This window comes from Carassius carassius, chromosome 35, assembly GCF_963082965.1.
Source record: "Carassius carassius chromosome 35, fCarCar2.1, whole genome shotgun sequence".
Taxonomy (NCBI): domain Eukaryota; kingdom Metazoa; phylum Chordata; class Actinopteri; order Cypriniformes; family Cyprinidae; genus Carassius; species Carassius carassius.
This window is the reverse complement of record NC_081789.1, coordinates 25068563-25089588: the sequence shown is the minus strand read 5'-3', so window position 1 is coordinate 25089588 and position 21026 is coordinate 25068563. Positions and strand designations below refer to the sequence as shown.

Genomic DNA, 21026 nt, shown 5'->3' with positions numbered 1-21026 from the left:
TGTTTGAAATTGTCTGTGTACAATTCATTCATTCTCGCAAAATGTACGACAGCTTTTGAGAAAATCCAGGAAATAATAATGCAAAGAGAATTTCGTTGTTGTTTCATATGTATTTTTTGTGTTTTAACTTTTTATTGAACATTCTAGACGTTGTTTGTATTTTATATATCATATCTAAAAAAAATCAACACTAATCACCTTTTTGAAAAAAAAATATATGCCTCTTTTATTATATCGTGGGTACAACGCGTAAAAATGTCTGTACTGTAAAAATGGTTGTACTGTAATTTCGCAAGAAATAATCTTCAAATGAACGTCCTCTGAAAACGCGTTTCCACATTGCAATGTTGTTTGTTCTTCTTGTGCTCCCGTAGCTCCATATGGCTGCCATAGTGACGAACGCAGCAACAGACGCTTACGAAAGGCAAGATTTCCGCTATTTTATGCTAATTCTCGCTCATATGTGACCAGATTTACGAATAAAACAGTACCAGTTTGTTATAATTCTCGATTAACATCGTTTTATATTAATTTTAGAGCGAACGATGATCATTATTCATCAAACGAGCTTAACTGCTATTATCTGATGTGGCTTGTTGTTGTAATCAGTTTGTTTTTCATTAAACTTGAAGTTATTCATATATTAATGACACATTTTTAAAAAGATATTCGCTTTAGATTAGATTTGAGGTCTTATTAAGCGCGTTAACAATTGTATTGTATTGCTTTTAGTGGAATGTGTCCTTTTTCTTCGTCTAACAGGTGAAAGTTGTTTACTGAATAAAAGAGCAATCATGTCTTTTAGAGATCTGAGAAGTAAGTGAACTAAAAATTGATATATACATACATACATACATATATACATACACACACACACACACACACACACACACACACACATATATATATATATATAAAACGTTTCAGTATGTGGTCATAAAGCATCATATAAATGAGCAGCTGTTGTGTATCCAGATACTATTTCAGTAGAAAAGTAAGCTTATGCATGCATATGAGTGAGTGAAGGTTAGTAGAACACTTACAGTATGTTCTGATTTGGATATGTAGATTTTACGGAGATGATGCGAGCACTAGGCTACCCTCGTCTCATCTCCATGGAGAACTTCAGATCTCCAAATTTTCCGTTAGTAGCCGAAATCCTCATCTGGCTTGTTAAGAGGTAAGATATACTAATATATTATATTATGTGTGTTTTAAAACAGAGCAAGGTTGGCAGAGAAATACCATGTTTCTATATCTGATATGGATGCTTAGCACTTTAAATTATGTTTGAATTCATATATTTATATATATATATATATATATATATATATACATATGTATGTATGCATATGCATATGTGTATGTGTATATATGTATATATTATCTATTATGCAATATTATATGACTCTTCACCCTAGATATGAACCTCAGATGGAAATTCCCAGTGATGTTGACACTGAGTCAGACAGAGTGTTCTTCATCAAAGCCGTGGCTCAATTCATGGTAAGCTATATTATTATTAATGTCAACGTGAACAAAGTATATATCAAGATCGCTGCATGTTCTCTGTGTTTCTCTAGGCAACTAAAGCTCATGTGAAGCTGAATCTCAAGCGTTTGTATCAGGCAGATGGTTACGCTGTGAAAGAGATGCTGAAAATCACCAGCATCCTCTACAATGCCATGAAAACCAAAGAGAACACCGATGAGGAACAGAACAATGACGAAAACAGCAAGTTCAAGTTTGATCTGGGGTCAAAGGTTAGTGTTACACTTTTATCGTGAGCAGACTTTTTATGAGTTATTATCATCATAATGAATCATGTTTGGATGTTTTGTGGCAGATAGCTGATTTAAAGGTGGCACGTCAGCTGGGATCTGAAATTACTGCAAAGGGAGCAGCTCTGTTTGACCTGCTGGGGCTCGAAGAGGACCTGAGAGAGAGCAGGACGGCTGCGATAGCCCGACCGCTGGAGATCACCGAGACAGAGAGAGCTCTGAGAGCGGCTGTCAAAGATGTCACGGTAAAACAACCAGCAAGCACAGGTTCAGAAGCTCCGGATTGAAATGATGTTTTTTAACCTTTCCATTGTCAGAAACAATGTCGGAGTAGCAATGTATTAAAATTATTCAGTAAAATAATTATTAATAATTCAAAGAATTAAGTTCAAGACGTATCAGTAACTGAACATTCTTCAGGATCATGTTATTTTGGTATTTTAAATTAATTTTATTAAAATAGATTTATTTCATTTAAATTGTAGTTAAAGCGTTAATAATTATGTTGTGTTTTGTCATTTTTATTATTTTGTTAAAAGAACAGAGTTTTATTCATTTTAATTTATTAGTTTAGGTTTATTTCTTTTAAGTCTTAAATTTTAAATAAATAAAAAAATCAGCACCTTTCTGAAATTAAATATTAATGTCAGGGTTTTTCATGTTTTATTTCAGTTAATGTTTATTTCAGTAACTTTTTTTTATGTTTTCAGGGTCATTTGTGATTACAGTGATTTTAATATATATATATATATATATACACATACATATACATATTAGGGGTGGCACGGTTTGCTGAAAATAATCCAAACCGTTCGGTTCACCCCACACGGTTCGGCACGTGCTGGGACCGCGGTTCAACTTAAATCTGATAAAGCATCTGTAATATGGTTAACACGCATAGGCGGAAATCCGGACCCCCCCCTATCTGAGGGTTGTCCCCCCCTAAAATATAATTGAAATATATGTATTGTAAATAATATAATGATATATAGTTAAACTAATTGTGTAAGTAGTAAAACAATACAAATGCAAACGGAGCAACAACAAAAAAAGTTTTAAACATCTCGAGTTCCCCCTGATTTGCCTCGCATAGAGCATCACAGTCCCGCCCACAGCCCGAGAGAGCTTTGGTGCCGGAAGTAAATTTCCCATTAATTTCTCCCATTGACTTTCGGAAGAATCCGTATCTAAAGAGTTTTAGAGCATGTGTGAGGATAACCAGCTATGGCTGAACTATAAGCATATTACATATCATTTCGAGTGAAAAAATTAAGAGAAAATCCAAAAAAAGTCAAAGGTACAAGACTGTGTACATATTTTCATTCCGAGCGCAGGAACTACTCATCCCATAAACCACCGCGCCTCACTGAATTCGACTGAAGCCACAACCGCGAACGAGACTTCCAAATCTGATGATTGAATGTTGAGTAATTAATAAATCGTGTCCAAAAAATATTATTGTGTATCAATTTACTTTTGTCACCGATGTAGTCTGCGCTGTTAGCGATTATAACAGGCGTTTACCTAGCTTGTTTAATATACCAGTCTTGTACATTAGATTTTCCAGCGTTCACTATGATTAAGTCGGTCTCAGTGGCGGCTCGTCAGTGAGGCAGGGGAGGCACAGTTTCCCCCAAATTTTGAGGTGGAAATGAGGAAGATTTAATGTTAATAAAATTCACTGTTCATTTCAGTTCATGTCTCAGAATGTATATATTTTAGTTTGTAATTTCACAGTTGTAATACTAATACCATTACATGAAAGTTCCGCTTTTCTATCGCGAATGTGCCGAATCTGCTGATGTAATTACAACCGCTAAGTGAAAGAGAAGGGGAGGAGGAGGCCAGGGGAACCAATCAGCATCGAGTGTTCACTTTCAGCACAGAGAAGTGCTGTGAAAAGTAACATCATAGAGGAGGCTAGCCTCCCTTTTGGAATATCAACCAACCATCATAGAGACATAAATTAGGTGCTAGTTGGAAACTGTTTTTATACAGTCCATGGTTTGAACGTCTCCCGGAGCGGCTGGGCTGATAATTTACCAAGTATTTATAATGAGTAGCGATAATGAATATATTTTCTTTACGGTTTCTGACTACAAGCCCCAAAAAGCCATTTAAAGTGGTTAAGTCGTGGGGGAAGTCGTGGCCTAATGGTTAGAGAGTCGGACTCTCAATCGAAGGGTTGTGAGTTCGAGTCTCGGGTCTGCAGGAATTGTGGGTGGGGGGAGTGCATGTACAGTTTTCTCTCCACCCTCAATACCACGACTTAGGTGCCCTTGAGCAAGACATTGAACCCCCAACTGCTCCCCGGGCGCTGCAGCATAAATGGCTGCCCACTGCTCCGGGTGTGTGCTCACAGTGTGTGTGTGTGTTCACTGCTCTGTGTGTGTGCACTTCGGATGGGTTAAATGCAGAGCACGAATTCTGAGTATGGTTCACCATACTTGGCTGAATGTTACGTCGCTGAATGTCACGTCACTTTAAGCAAATAATAATAATAACAATCGGCAGGGATCCCCAGTCCAATACAATTAGTTTGCCTCCTCTATTTTAAAATCCACGAGCTGCCACTGGTCGGTTTATTTCATTTAATATAGTTAATCTAATATAACATCATACTAAAGGCCCGTTCTAGTGATGTGTCGTTCGTGAATGAATCGTTCTTTTTGAACGAATCTTTTAGGTGAACGAATCGTTCTCGTTCACGTAATCCACTGATTCATATTTCTCGTTCACTGAAGTTCCTCCCTTCACAGCAGCGCGGCACTATAAGCAGCGCATGCACAGCTCAATGAACCGGGTAACAACCATTTCATCCTGTCAAAGAATTACTCAACCTCGAGCCAATAGTCTTCGAGTATGAGATGTGACAGAGTATGTGATTTGTTGAATGTAGTGAACGAATATGCCCTTCAATGAACGAGTTTCATATGAGTCTGAACTAGATCTAGAGATCTTATCGTTCATGAACGAAATGACTGAACTGGTACCCATGTTGTTCGTGCACAAGTTGAATGATTTAGTACATCTCGTTCGTGAATGAAATGACTGAACTGATACACATGTCATTCGTGAACGAGCTGAATGAACGGATACATGTCGTTTGTGAATGAAATGAACTGGTACATCGCTTATCTTGTTCGTGAACGAAATTAATCAGAGTAAACCGGGTTAGTCTGCCATTTAGCATGTCAATCTCGGAAAATGCAAAGTGCAGTTATAGGTACTGTGCACATACGCTTGTTTTGATATTTAGCAACTCCACGTTTAATTCCTGATTTATGAATGTGAATATATAATATACAAACTGTCTGACCAAACAATTAAAATGCTAATTAGGAAAGAAAACCTTGTGCTTTGTTCATCTAAACGACTTAATTAGACTTTATATATTGAATGCGATTATACACACATTTTATTAAAGTCAGATCAGTTTTTGTAACAAGTGAATACGTTCGTTGACTACAGACATAACACATAATACACTCTTTTTTTTGCCACCTGCTGGCATATTTTGTGTAATACGAAGAAATGATCACTGAACGAATCATTTTGGTGAACGAACTGAAAATGAACCAAATCTCTAGAAAGAATCATAATTTCCACCACTAGCCTGTTCACACCAAGAACGATAAATATAAAGATATCTATAAAGATAACGATATTAGCGTCCACACCAGCAAACAATATTGTTTGTGTATTCTAAGCGAATGAGCGTCTGCTACTTTAAATTCTCGAGCTCGTTACAGGAGGATTGATTCTGATTGGTTGGCAATGTTTTTATCGAGCTCTCAATCGAAAGGTTGTGAGTTCGAGTCCCGGGCCGGCAGGAATTGTGGGTGGGGGGAGTGCATGTACAGTTCTCTCTCCACCCTCAATACCACGACTTAGGTGCCCTTGAGCAAGACATTGAACCCCCAACTGCTCCCCGGGCGCTGCAGCATAAATGGCTGCCCACTGCTCCGGGTGTGTGTTCACAGTGTGTGTGTGTGTTCACTGCTCTGTGTATGTGCACTTTGGATGGGTTAAATGCAGAGCACGAATTCTGAGTATGGTTCACCATACTTGGCTGAATGTCACTTCACTTCACTTTTATAACTTTAATAAAGAATAATATTTAATTTATACAGTCCAATATGCAATGCTTTTTTACATTTGATTACTTTATTCAATTTCTGTACCTAAAAACTTATGCTAGACCTGCCTAAAAAAAGGAAAAAAAAAAGAAAATCACTGTTTATTGTTTGTATCTTTACTCTATTATATTTATTTGTGCTGTTGCTTGTAGTTGGATAGAATATTCTTCTTTTTTTTTATTAGAAAAATAATATGTGTATATGTATACTTACATATAAAAATGTATACCCTATAAACTATTTTAGTACATAACTTGAACAATTTTGAATTCATTAAGTAACAAATTAATTCATTAAGTATATTTCTTGATTTTTATCTTTAAGCTGATTTTAATGCTTGTTTTGTCTTAATCATAATTCACCTTGAGGCTCTCTGGTTGAGAACCACTGCTTCAGAATAATAAAACTGAAAGAACTGCCTGTACTGAGAGGAAATTCATCCCTGAATGTTCTTGAAGGTTTGTTATGAAAGTCTCTAGAGGGCTACAAGAACTTAAAGTAGCATTCTGTTTCAGGTCAGTTCTTGAAAAGCGAGCATTCAGCGAGCAATGTGCTTGAAATATTTACCAAGCAAAAGAACGGGAGATGGAGGAATGTCTTTAGGGAATTGTGATGTTATTTCGGGCTCTGAATGGCATCTGAATGTGTTTGCTCGTCTGTGTTCAGGAGAGCATCCAAAAGACAAAAGATCTGCTCAATAACGTATCGTCAGATGAGGCCAGTCTGGAGGCTAAAATCGAGAAGAAGAAACAGGATCTGGAGAGAAACCAGAAACGCTTACAAACTCTACAGAGCGTGCGGTGAGCTCATATTATTGAAACATTATTATAGATTTAGTTCAAATATTGAATTTAATATTTAGGTTTCATTATGTAGTCCAGCCTTTATGGATGAATATGAGAAGATCGAGGAGGACCTGCAGAAGCAGTACCAGACCTACGTGGAGAAATTTCGTAACTTGAGCTTCCTGGAGCGGCAGCTAGATGACTATCACAGAGCTGAACAAGAACGCTTCGAGGTACATTCAGTGCAGATGCATCTCAGCTTCTCTCTGCCGCTCATGTATATAAACCACATCATTCATTTATCCAGCTAAAATAAAAAAGGCAACCTATCAGTTTCACCCAGATTAACTTTATAAAGCCTATCCTGATGCTTCCCTTTGCCCTTTTCTTCCAGGAAGCAGAGATGGCAATGAAAATGAGACAAAACAAATTAAAAGAGGAGGAGAAGAGGCTCATGAGGAGTGGAGGTTGGTCACACACACTCAAACACACACATCTGAACACGTTTATCAAAGATCTCATGAGTTCTGCTCCTCTGTAGCAAGAGATGAAGACTCCGATGTGGACATACCAGAGGATGAAGGCTCTGACAGTGACATAGAGGACAGACAGCAGCCCCGACCACGACAGATATCAGGTGATCAGCATGTAGCCTCTCACGATCTGCAGCCTCGCTCACACGCGTGACACATGCGAGCGTCTGATTGTCCTTGATTTGTCTCGTCTGCAGGTCGAGGTGGCGCTCGATTCATTGGCAGTATGAGGGGAGGAGACAGTGAAGAGGTGAAAACACATTTCCACTCTCTAGATTACCAACTAAAACAATGCACTATAATATTTTGAAATAGCTTTTATTTTTATATATTTTAATTTATTTTTTAAATCATTTTTTTAGAAATGTTGTTTTTGTTGCTATGATACATGCATATATACATGCAGTGGTGGCCTAAATTATAGAACACTAGTATTTTCACCTGCTAAAAAAGGTTTTAAAGTCAGTTACATCTTTTGCTGTAGTGCGTCAGAAGGAAATATCAGTTTACATTTCCAAACATTATTTTAGGGCACTGGCTGCTGTCAGACAAAAATCTCAATTAATGGCAAGAAAAATGTTTGGAAATGTAAACTGATATTTCCTACTGACACACTACATTAAAAGATTTTTTAATGATCGTTTTTTTAGCAGGTAAAAATACTAGTGTTCCAATAATTTTGGCCACCACTGTGTGTGTGTATATATATATGGATAGATAGTTTTAATTTATTTTTCACTCTTGTTTTTAGTAATTTTAGTACTTCAGTTAACTTATTTCAGTTATTTGCCAAGGCAGCTTTCTCTTTTTTTCCCCAAATATTTTTAATAGTTTTAGTTAACAATAACAAGACTGAACCAACATATCAACACAATTTCTTCCGTTATATTCTTCAGTGTTCCGATTATTCAGCCAGTCATGATTTCCTAGGCTCGCTTTCTTCACGTTTTCATGCGTTTCCTCCATGATCTTATATAACTTGTCTACAGTCACTGTGCTTTCATTTTCTTTCCTCACTATATATATGCCACCAGCTCTCATTTCATTCACTCCGTTTTCACTCCATCTCTCTTTCTCTTTCTCTGCACTCGTTCTTCAAGCCCAGAGTAAAGGAACGAGTCCATCTATCCGGCAGCGGCCGGAAGAAAAAGAGAAGAAAGGTGTTCTGTGTGTCAGTGTTATTGTAGTGTTTTTTTGTTGTTGTTGTTGAAATATTTCTGTTTAGCTTTATTTTTATTTTAGTTTCATTCATTTTAGTATTTCAACTTATTTTATTTCAATTAGTTGCCAAGGCCCCTTTTCTAATTCCAATGTTTAGTTTTTTTCTCCAAGTGTGAAAAACAATTAGAATAGTTTAGCTTTAATTAACAATAACACTGACGTGTGTGCGTCTAAATGTGAACACCTGGTGGTTCTGCAAAAATTAATTTAATGATATTCGTAATTAGGGAAATTTTTATTGAGCCCTGTTTCCGTTCCGCTCCACTGAGTGCTGTGTGTGTCTTCTGCTATGATTCACAATCTGCTTTGCTTTGCAGTCAGAGGACAGTGAGATCGACGTAGACAATGATGATGAAGATGGTGAGGAAGACGAAGATGAGGAGGAAGAGGAAAACGAGGATCTGGATGAAGACAATGACAGTCTGGAGGGCTCCTCCACCAAACCTGGACGCTCAAACCGATTGCTGCACACACAAATCCTTGAGGAGAGCGATAATGACTTTTAATGTGCAACCAGCATGCATTAAAGGAATAGTTCACCCAAAAATGAAAAGTTGCTGATCATTTATTCACCCTCAGGGCATTCAAGATGTTGTTGAGTTTGTTTCTTCATGGGAAGAGATGTGGAGAAATTTAGCTTCCGTCACTTGCTCACCAATTGATTCTCTGCAGTGAATGGGTGCCGTCAGAATAAGAGTCCAGACAGCTGATATAAAAACATCACAATAATCCACAACACTCGTTGTACTCTGATGGCACCCATTCACTGCAGAGGATCCATTGGTGAGCAAATGAAATCTCTCCAAATCTGTTCCGAACAAACTCTTCAATATCTTGGATGGCCTAAGAGCGAGTAAATTTTCAAAAAGTTTCAATTTTGGGTGAACTATTCCTTTAAATAATCATGCATTTGCTTCCAAAAAATGTTTTAATAGACTTCAATGCTTATGTAAAGGGCTGAATCGACCTGAATGTAACAATTCACATTAAAGTTTTTTCATGACACGGAAACAAGATGAATATCTGTAAATAACAAAATGTAATTTCCAGTATGTATGAATATACCTTCTCATCTGTATTCAAGTGTTGTATTCAAGTAGTTATTTGAATTCATCTGAATGAAAGTTCAGCAAAATTGTTGTATGATGTGTTTTATTAAGGCAACATCTTTGTCAGTTCTGTTTTATAAAATAAACATTTACTATTACACAACTTTAATACATAAACTTTGGGAATATTTACATGAATAAGGCTGTAAATAAAGGTGTTGTGGAGAGTTTGTGCGTGTGCTAGATATCCACCACACAATCTGGTGCACCAGCTTTGATGGCGTCTGAGACGACCTTTGCCCCTGACTCCCCGATGCCGTTACCCTGGAGACTGAAGCGGAAATAAAAAATCACGATACACATCACAGAATCTTACTCCGGATCAATCAAGCTGAGGTGAAATGTGCCATTCACAGCAAAATTCAGATGATCAGTGTTCAGAATCACACCCACAGCCAGTGTGCCATGCACTCCAGACACGCTGTGGTTGAACCTCTCACACACAGACGGCGGTTCACACATAGACCCACACACGCGCGCACACACACACACACACACACACTGACTTGATGTAGTTGAGCTGATGGTTTCCTCTTAGCGCAGTAGCGATGAAGATCGCTCCATCCATCCCCAGAGAGTTCTCCTGTAGACTACAAACACACACAAATACATAGTTTTAACATTCATGGTCTGTTTTGAGCATGAAAATTATTTTAGTAACTGAATCCAGAAAAAAAATAAACGATAACAGCACAGCTGTTTTCAACACTGATAATAATCAAAATTGTTGTTTGAGCAGCGAATCATCATATTAGAATGATTTGTGATGATCATGTGACACTGAAGACGGAAGGTATGATGCTGAAAATTCAGCTTTGATCACAGGAATAAATTACAATTTAAAACATATTCACAAAGAAAAAAGTTTTTGTATTTTTTTATTGTTCATAAATATATTTTGCAAATGTTCAAATTCCAGCCACATTTCTGTAAAGCTTACATCCATTTTGTGATGAAAAAGTTGTAATAATATTTCTCAATTATGTTTTGATGTATATGATTCTATAGGAGAATAATGTGTTCTGTAGACATACTTCAGACTTCTCAAGCTCCTGTTTTTCTTCAGAGCGCTGGAAAATGCCTTCGCTCCTTCCATCCCAATGGAGTTTCCACGCAGACTAAACAATAATTATAAATATTGAGTTATATATGAGTTTTTAAAGAGAGTTTAGCATACACTGTGCCAATTATTTGTTTCTTTTTTTAAGCAATCGATGATTTTATTTAGAGACGATGCATTAAATTGATCCAAAGTGATATCTATAATGTTACAAGAGATTTCTATTTCAAATAAATGAAATATTCATCAAATAACAAAATGATGGAAAATGGATGCATCATGGTTTCCATGAACATATGAAACACCACAACCGTTTTTAATATTGACAATAATAATAAATATTTCTTGAACAGCAAATCAGCATATTAAAATGATTTCTGAAGGATCATGTGACACTGAAGACTGGAGTAATGATGCTGAAAATTCAGCTGCGCATCACAGGAATAAATTACTTTTTTTTTTTGTCTAAATAAATGCAGGCTAGGTAAGCAGAAGAGACTTACTCTAGTGTATGAAGGCTTTCATTGACCACCAGAGCATCCGCTAGAGCAACGGCCCCTGATTTCCCCGCCGATACACCCTGAAGACTTCACAACACACACATGCAAGGTCAGACACATTCAGCTTTAGCAAACAGTCATGAAATAATGAAGAAAATGGAAGTGAGACTCACTAGAGCACAATGAGAGAAGAGTTAGACCTCAGAGCAAAGGCCAGAGCAATGACCCCGTTATCACCCAGGGCGTTCTCCTGCAGACTGACAGAAACACACAACAGCTCATCATTCATCAGCTAGATATCACTACATGACAATATATAAAGTTAACAATGAGACATGCACTTTTTAAGAAATAAACATTCATTTCTAATAAAAATAGTTTTCAGACTAATGCATTAGAGAGTGTTTCATTCCGTAGTTCCTTAGTAAACCGAAAATAAAGGATCCAAAAGGGTGGTTTCACAGTAATTAACCATTTTTAGTGAACAATTCTTATTGGAGCAATTACATGTTTTGTGTTAAAAACATTTAAAAGAACAGTTTTCCTAGATGTTAAATGCCAAATAAAGAACACTCTTAAAAATAAAGGTTCTTTGTTGGAATAATTGGTTCCATGAAGAACTTTTAACATCTATAGAAACTTTCCTTTTTTATAGACTTTTAAAACTTTATTTAAAAAAAGGAACCCAAAATAGTTCTCCTATGGCATCACTGTAAAAACCCCTTTTGAAAGCTTTATTTTTAAGAGTGTAAGCTCTTACGATCCTAAAATGCTTCAAAGCAACATTGAAGAACCTTTTATTTTGAAAAATGTAGTGTCAATGAGAAAACAACAAAATATCAATGATTTTGCACAGGAAAGGACTGATAGAGATGTAGACGTTCTTACTCCAGCAGCTGAATGCAGGTGTTGCTCATGAGAGACTGCGCTAAAGCTTTAGCAGCGCCAGCCTTTATGAAGTTCCACTGGAGACTGAAACACACACACACACACATAGGAATATATTAGTAATTTACACATGAAACTGGTCTCTAAAAGCAACACCTTCACATTAAGTCAGTGTGATAGATAGCATGATATCACATCCTGACCTTGATTATTTCTTTACATGACCAAGAGTCATCTTTATTAGCTCATCTCTTTTGTCTTAATGCATTTGTAGGTTAATTTCTAAGTGTATGAATATATCTCACTGTAAGGAGGTGATGGCTCTGTTGACCCTCATGGCTTCAGCGATGGCTGTCACTCCCTCATCGTGAAGAAGATTAGCAGTCAAACTGAAACACACACACACACACACACACACACTGATGAATCGTTTGTAATCCATTCAGGTCGTGAGTATAACACAAGCTCAATACATGGTGACACAAAGAGTATTTCATTTTTTAATGACTTTGAGAAACAAAATGCTTGAGTTTTGTGCCAAGAAAGTTAATGTGATTATTTGATAGATTAATAAAAATGCTTATATCACTTCAACGAATATATACAGAATTATATATAAGCTAATAATAATTACTAAAGGCTAAAACATTTAATTAATTAATAAATATATATAATATTTATGTATTAAATACAATTTAATATTTATTTAAACTACATTCTGAAATGTAAAACAAATATTGCATGAACAATTTAATATTTCTAATCTATTACAATTAGCTTTTTATATATTATTAAATGTATTAATTTTAAATAAATACGATTAATTTAATTATTTATTACATACTATTTAATGTTTATATATATATATATATATAGCTAATAATTACTAAAGATTAAACATTTTATTTACTCATTTACAATTTGAAAACATTTTATTAGTATTTTTAATATAGATATATGAAATAATACATAAACATTTTTTAAAATCTTAATTAGCTTTATATAAATTGGTAAAAGACAAAGGCATGTGTTCATTTTGACATTAAACATGTTTCTTGTGTGTACTTACTCGAGTTCTCTAAGACAAGTGTTGACTTTTAACGCCTTGGCAATGTCTTTGGCTCCAGCAACTCCTATTGAATTCTCCCTTAGACTGCCATCAAATAGACACCAAAAATCAGCATTATTTCTCAACTAAAACATACATGTTTAAATAGATGAATACTGTGGCGTTTGACATTGACATACTTGAGACAGCTGAGTCCTCGGTTCGACTGAAGAGCGTGTGAGAGAGCTTTAATGCCTCTGTCACTCACTGAGTTACTCTGAAGACTGAAAACGTGAGAGAGACACATCAGAAGTGATTGGATCATTTGTAAGGAACTGGCCCATATAATGTATTTTACCTGAGTGTGTGGAGTACATGATTGACCATGAGAGCCTGAGCCAGAGCTACAGTTCCCAAATCACCCAAATGATTGCTCGAGATGCTGCAATGACATTCATACAGACAGAATTATACTTAGCAGAGAGTTTAATCTGATCAGATTTTGAGCTGACACTTCAGCCTCTTACTTGAGATCTTGTAGAGTTTGATTCTTTTTAAGGGCTTCTCCGATTTTTTTCACTCCTTCCGGCCCGATGCTGTTCTTCTGAACACTGCAATACATGAAGATGTGTATTTATGGTGCTCTGCTGAAGTGCATACACACACACACATGCACACTAAAACACAGACTCACTTGAGTGTGGTGAGCTTTCGGTTCGATTGAAGAACCTCCGCCAGCGCACGCGCTCCTTCATCCTCTATGTGGTTATTCTGCAGACTGCATGAATCAACACGCACACACATCCAGTCAAACAAAAACACACACAGTCTGCTCATATGTGCTCACAAGCATTTACAAAAGAAATCAAATAATTGATTAAAGATTTATTTAATAATGTATTAAATTTGAAATATATTTTTTCAGAAATAATGTATTTTATTTTATAAATAAATACATTAAATTTATTTATTATAAGTATTTGTTATACTTTATTTATATTTTTTATATATGTAGAATTCACTTAACTTAAGGACCTAAGGACCTCATTAGTTCTTTTATTAAATTTATTAAATTACAAATACAATTTTAATTAGATTATTAGATAATTATCGTAATTAGAAAACAAATATTATTAAACAAAATATTTTTTATAAATATTATAACATAAAAAAAATAAAAAGCTGTAACAATTCTATGTTTGACAGAACTGAATAATAACATAAAATATAAAAATATATTATTTAAATAATATTAATAAATAAATGTATTTTATTTAGGATACATATTACAACATGAAAAAATACAGCAGTAACAATTCCATAAATGATTAATCAGAACTTACTTGACTGAGACGAGGACCTGGTTCATTTTTAGGGCGTCGCACAATGTTTTTGCTCCCTTGGCACCAATATTATTGCCATGAAGACTAAAACAAAATGAATCAGTTTTATATAACAATCAATTTAGTTTTTTGTCTTGTTGATTCGGATTATAAGTATTAAGGACACAGGAAAAGACGCATCGCATTAGTTTCCTTGATATTATTCACTGCTGGTGAAAATGCTAAATTTTTATTATATAAAAAAAAAAGTCACTGACTCCAGGGTTGTGAGGGTTCGGTTGACAAGTAGAGCCCGACTGAGCGGTTTAATGCCTTTGCTGCTTATGGAGTCATCAGCCAGACTAGACAGAATAGAGTGTAAAATAGACAGAAAGAGTGTTAAACAAGTTATAAGCTTTAATAAAACATACTACCATTCAAAAGACTCTTCTGCTCATCAAGCCTGCAATTATTTCACAAATTACAGAAAATATTATTACAATTTAAAATAACCATTTTCTTTTTGAATATATTGTAAAATATAATTTATTTCTGTGATGCAAAGCTGCATTTTCAGCATCATTACTCCAGTATTCAGTGTCACATGATCCTTCAGAAATCATTCTAATATTTGCTTCTTGAGAAACATTTATGTTTATCAATGTTGTGCTTCCTCATATTTTTTTTAAACGTTATAATTGTTTTACATAATTATTTAATGAATAGAAAATTCAGAAAAACAATGTTTATTTGGCAGAAATGTTTGTAACAATGTAAATGTAATTTTTTATCATTTTTCTGTAATGCATCCTTGCTGAATAAAAGTCTTAATTTTTTGTAAAATAATAAAACTTACTGTCCCCAAAATTTTGACCAGTAGTTTATATCTGTGTCCATACCTGAGCATCAGAATATGGCACTCTTTGGCACTCAGCAGACTTCCCAACAGCTCCATGGTGCCTTCCTTAAATTCATTGTTTTCCATTCTGCACAGCACACAAATTCAGAGTTAACAGAGTACATAAGAGATTCAACAAGAAGAAGAATTAAAACTTAGGTGCGTTTCTCACACAAATCTGTAACGTGGCTGGACTATAGTAACTGTATAGACTAACTTTTTGCCATAGAGTTTTGTGTTTTTAGCATAAACATGCATGTTTTACCTCAGCTTACTGCAGTAGAGCAGCTGTGGGAGGAGCCTCTTCAAGGAGGAGGAGTCTAGACAGTTGGACAGTTGTGTCTCTTCAGTGCATGCGTCTGATACTTGCAACAAGTAGGCGAGAACAGCACAAACTCCGCCCTTTAGCTTTCCCCGCAGGCTGCAATTAATGAGATCGTCCTCTACGGATCGTAGCAACTCCACCTGCTGCAGCTCCGCTAGACACGTTACCATCGTGACGTTGCGCATGCTAACGGCGTCACCTCCTGTCCCGGTCACTGCGTTTTGAAGCAAAGTTGATGCTGTTGTGCGCTGGGTCACCTGCTCTTCGTGCCCAACGCCCAGCGAACCGCCTAGCAAACTGCCAGCTGCCGGAGACATCAGCCCTGACAGGAAGCGCATGAAGAGATCGAGGTTGCCTTGCGGCGCGGCGTCTGATTGGTTCGTTTTCTGCAGCGCAGCACGGTAGTGGCTGTGGAAGCCGATGCGGGGCCAGGAAACGCTGCTTTCGGAAAACAGATCGAACATCCCGCGCCTTGATGAAATGTAGTAAAAGAGTGCCCCCAGAAACTCCTGCACAGACGTGTGTGTGAACTGCCACGCCACGCTATCGGACAACCAGCTTTGCCTGCGCTGGAGGATGCGGCAGCCACGCATGCTGCCCTGAGTTGGTACATCGACACTGTAAGTTCGCAATTCTGTCTCGCTGAACGTATACCGTCGTCGTAAGAGGCTATAAAAAGCAAGGCGACCCAGAGTGCCAAGTGGCTTTCTGATGCCACCACTGGGTGCTTCTGATCCTGAGAGGTGTGGCCAACAGTAGTGGGCGTAGACTTCTGTTAACGTTCGAGGAAGGGGTGTGGCATCTGAGTCCAACTTTAGAAGGCGCGATAGCGTAGTTACGATAATGTGGCAAATTGCAGGCACGGAAGACAAAATGAGCAATGGTTTCTGGGTATTCAGGTAAGTCCACACTTTGGAGGAAACATCCACAGGTGTGCTTGTTTGAGACGGTGAGCTGTCTTGTGATATCGAATATGCATCTAGCGTGTTCGTAATACAGTGATTAATATAATCCTTTATTTGGGTTCGGGAAAGAGGTGGGGCTTCTGTCACACGGTCGACCAATCCTGCTGGAACTTTCGCACCAGTGCCAGGCCTTGACAAAAGCCAGAGTGTTGTCCCTGGCAACAGGTTACCTCGTACAATATTCGCAATGAGATCCGACACGGGAATTTCACGTCGAGGGTCGCTAGTGGGCGGGGCATCTGCGAAATCCAGTGACTGGCGAAATTCTTCCAATCCATCCAAAATGAGCAACACTTTGCAGGATTCGTTAAATAAAATTACGTCCATGTTATCATACGGAACGAACAGTCGCAGCAAGCGCTCGACCGATAGCCGATCGAAACTGCTCAATTCCCAGCATGCAATGGGGATTGCGAGACTGAGCTCTGGATAGATCTGACTGGTGCTCCATAGTTGAATGAAACGGCGGACCATTAGGCTCTTCCCGCTGCCAGCTACACCAATCGTCAATGTCACACGAGGGGCGGTGCTACCTCTCGTTAAAGGTGCGATCAACTTGTCCAATCCCAGCGCTCGACCGTGAAGAGGCCCCGCCCCTCTGTTGACTGACACCTGTACAAGGTCGTGTTCTCGCTGCTGAAGGTCAGATACGCACTCTATGAGGAGTAATGTGGAATTTGAGTTGCCGGGGACTTGCGCCAATGAATTTTCATCTTCTTTGAGTCGCTGAATGAGAGCATCTTTATACCGTCGAACCATAGATTCTACAGAGAGAAAGAGACATACATTAGAAAACATTTTTTTTTAAAGAACAACAGATATGTTTATTACATATACTAACCATGTACAGTTATAAGGTTGTACTCGGTCAGGTGTGAACTTTGAAGATAAGCCTGAAGGGCGGCGCCATGTGGATCAGTGACAGACAGGAACTCAACCAATAAATGCACTTTATCCTTCAACGACCCCATTTCCTGTATAAGCCCCGCCTCCTGTGCACTAAGTAGGTCTGCCTTTCTCATGTGATGGACCACTTTTACTAAAATGGAGCTGGAAAAGAACCGTTGCAACAATGTCTGGTGTCTGTGTAACCACCCAGGATCTGAGAAACACACACATAGGTACACAAACATATAATTTAGTGTAATAAATGCATAAAATGTAAAAAATGTGGATGCACAAATACAAAATATTTGGCCAGCACTGATATATATTTTTTTATATTTATCTTTAATATTGTATAATACTGTAATTTAAAATGATAAATATATATTTTTTATATTTACACATTTCAATATTTAATATTGTGTTATAAATCTATAATACTAATTTAATAAATTAATAAATATTAAATCATTTTAAATACAAATATATGAAAATATTACAACACTAAAAACATACAAACACACACACACACAAACAAAAATATATAAAATTAAATAAAAAACTTAAACATAAAATTACTTTAATCTATTACTATCCTAGTAAAACTAGTGCTAAATGATGGTAATCTAAATAGTAAAAAAAGAAAGAAAGATGTAAACAATTAAAAATACATAAAATGTGATGGGTTTGTGAGGTATATACCTTCCATCCTTTTGCTAGTGTCTTGTTTCTGAGCATTGGACTTCAGATCCAGGTAGCAGTACTCCTGCCATGGGATATGGGAATTTCTATCCATCCCAGAGAGCTAGGAAACAGTGTCCAGCTCTGTGTGTGTGTCAGACCCTCAGTGTCATTCACTAGCATCCATTTTCCTGTAACACAGATCGACAATGCATCTTCAGGCGCACACATCAATCAAATGGACAGAGTCAGAGTTTTGCACAGATAAAAACTGCTCACTTTCCTCCAGATGTATATTTAGTAATTTATGAAATGTGGAATTGCATTGACACGCTATCTAACTGTGTTCAGAGTTTTAAAAAAAACTTCTTGAATAAAACATGCAGAGAAAGGTCCTGACGAGGACATGTCAGTTTTCTGGAAACCAAGACTGAACCTCATTACCCACATGCTTCACCAAACACTGTGCAACCATGGTAACAGCATGACAGCTGTCCCAAACAGATGCAAGGTACAGTTTACAAGCCTGTAGCAGCAAGACAACAATTATGCCACAATAAGCCTTGTTTCTAACAAAACAACCTGCATACCAGCTAAGATATTAAAAGCTCAGGGGAAGTAGAAACTGCAGCATTGGCCTTCCCCTCAAACACATTATGAGTCCAATATGACAGACAGAGCTGGGTAGATTACTTACAAATTATAATCAATTACGGATTACAGATTAAGTGATGAAAACTGTAGTTAGTAATGCAATCTAGGTTGCACGTTTTTTAGTAATGTAATCTGACTACTTTTTTAGATTAATTTTAATTACTTTTTTTTATCAAACTTGCTTTAAACGTACCATATCCATATAAAAAAAGCAAAGAGAAAGAAAATATATTCCACGTTTTGATGTCAATATCATAAATTACATTAGTGAATTGATAGAGAGCGTATAGTGAATAGTAAGTTGATATCCTAACAATGAATTAAATCATAAAAATGTAAAATAAAGGAATAATATTCCATGTTTTGATGTCAATATCATAAATTACAATAGTGAATTAATAGAGAGCGAATAGTGAATAGTAAGTTGATAACCTAATAATGAATTAAATCATAAAAATGTCAAATAAAAGCAATTTAAACACTTGAACACTAAAAATAAAAATATTGTATTTGTTTACCTGCATGTCAGTGTGACCATTAACTAACATCAGAGAACTGTGAACATTCAAATGTTTTGTAAATTATGGAAATATTAACTACTTCTGAAATATTTAAACAAATATTGTATTTTAAGGGTGAAAAAAAATGTTTGGGAATCCATGCATTAAACACACAGTAATAAACACAAAAACAGCGGCACGCAAGTCGCCCAGGTACAAAATATTTTTATTCAGACTTTCAGGATCAATATGAATTGTTATCAATATTGAATCAATATGAATTATTATTATGAATAATTTACTGCCACTATGTGAATAATATATAATCATGTAATCCATAAAAGAAGTAACTATAATCTGATAACAAGCATTTTAAAATGTAATATATTCTAATTACAAGTACTATATTTTTGGAATATGTGTAATCCAGAAACAAGAAACAGCACAATCAGCAGAAAGTTTTTAAGCATTTGATTCTGCAGATGTTGAGGTTATGCAGAGAGCCCTGAAAACCTCCTGCTTGAACCAAAGTAGCCTATAGACATAAAAGAGTTAGCAGCGTAATTAAATTGATATATTTATAAGCAATCACTGATCAAATATAGCCTCAGTTAAATTGAAAAATGAGACTACAGGTTTATATATATACATATATATATATATATATATATATATATATATATATATATATATATATATATATATGTATATATGTATATGTATATATATATATATATATACACACACAGACACACACACACACACACACATATATATAATGTCTTCAGTTCACATGATCCTTCAGAAATCATTCTAATATGATGATTTGCTGTTTAATTAAGAAACATGTCTGATAATTATCCCTGTTGAAAACAGTTGTGTCTGGTTTTTTAAATAAATTCTACTGACCTAAAACTTTTGAACATTCAAAATCAATTTAAGAAGATGTAAATGTTCACATACTATATGTTCAGTAACAGCAGTGTCAGTGTTTCATGTTTAAATCAGACTAAACATGTTCAAACAATCTTAGGTCACTTCCTTTGTGGTATTTTAATAACAAATACAACAAAAATGTTTTTTTTTCCCCCATGGTTGGGTTTAAAGCAGTTACCATACACTAGATCTCTATATAAAATAGTGACTGACTGAATCCTTACAAATATCCAGAGCGTCTTCGAAAACATAATTGACAACCAGAATACCATAAAAACCACCATAATTCTCCTAGTAACCACTCAGAATACCCATAGCAACCATCCTAAATACTCTAGTAACCACCAGAAAACAAAAACAAAGCAAAAATGAAATAATGATTTTACAACAGCAATATTACTGTAACTGCATTTAAAAATGTACAGTGTTTTGAAGATTGTGTGTTCAAAAATAAAAATTCTCCAGCAATTCACTGCAAACGGCTAATTTTTAAGGACAAACACCATATATACACAAATACATGATATAAAATATAGCTAATCCGCTTGATGAAGAAAGCTTACACTCACTGTTGATTGAGTGGAGTTGATCTGGAGGCTCCAAACACACAAACTCAAGCGCAGGAGCATCAGGCGTGTTTCTGAGCACAAGAAGTCTCGCTGACATCTGCTAACCTCCGCTCGTCTCTACCCTAATTCTCAAGGACCTCATCTTCATCCTCCATTCGACACTTACTCTGTTTGAATGTCTCTGTCACGCACATCTGTGTTTTTCTTTCCTTTTCTTCTATCCTTCC

The 21026-nt window shown here is 36.2% G+C and overlaps 2 protein-coding genes across 2 annotated transcripts; one reads left to right on the top strand and one right to left on the bottom strand.

The window, feature by feature from the left end:
* Positions 1–332: 332 nt before the first annotated feature.
* cluap1 (clusterin associated protein 1) lies at positions 333–9671 on the top strand. Its single transcript, XM_059525134.1, has 12 exons — positions 333–424; positions 763–816; positions 1069–1180; positions 1422–1506; positions 1584–1763; positions 1847–2026; positions 6587–6720; positions 6797–6938; positions 7100–7172; positions 7247–7342; positions 7436–7488; positions 8777–9671. Exons 2-12 carry the CDS (start codon positions 795–797, stop codon positions 8963–8965), a joined length of 1266 nt encoding a protein of 421 aa, XP_059381117.1. The 5' UTR covers positions 333–424; positions 763–794; the 3' UTR covers positions 8966–9671.
* nlrc3 (NLR family, CARD domain containing 3) lies at positions 9595–21026 on the bottom strand. The gene is made up of 19 exons (XM_059525131.1): positions 20800–21026; positions 18162–18331; positions 17416–17676; positions 15550–17338; positions 15286–15372; positions 14665–14748; positions 14408–14491; positions 13759–13842; positions 13592–13675; positions 13423–13506; positions 13265–13348; positions 13086–13169; positions 12322–12405; positions 12017–12100; positions 11302–11385; positions 11132–11215; positions 10603–10686; positions 10075–10158; positions 9595–9839 (listed from the first exon to the last, which is right to left on the bottom strand). Exons 2-19 carry the CDS (start codon positions 18253–18255, stop codon positions 9749–9751), a joined length of 3414 nt encoding a protein of 1137 aa, XP_059381114.1. The 5' UTR covers positions 18256–18331; positions 20800–21026; the 3' UTR covers positions 9595–9748.

Bases quoted from the DNA above. Each gene is read 5' to 3' on its own strand.
- nlrc3 (XM_059525131.1), bottom strand. From the start codon at position 18,255: ATGGATAGAAATTCCCATATCCCATGGCAGGAGTACTGCTACCTGGAT. The intron at 17,677-18,161 runs GTATATACCTCA...TGTGTTTCTCAG, and splicing joins CACTAGCAAAAGGATGGAAG to ATCCTGGGTGGTTACACAGA. The intron at 13,349-13,422 runs GTAAAATACATT...TCACGTTTTCAG, and splicing joins CATGTACTCCACACACTCAG to TCTTCAGAGTAACTCAGTGA.
- cluap1 (XM_059525134.1), top strand. From the start codon at position 795: ATGTCTTTTAGAGATCTGAGAA. The intron at 6,721-6,796 runs GTGAGCTCATAT...TTCATTATGTAG, and splicing joins CAAACTCTACAGAGCGTGCG to TCCAGCCTTTATGGATGAAT. The intron at 7,489-8,776 runs GTGAAAACACAT...TTTGCTTTGCAG, and splicing joins GGGGAGGAGACAGTGAAGAG to TCAGAGGACAGTGAGATCGA.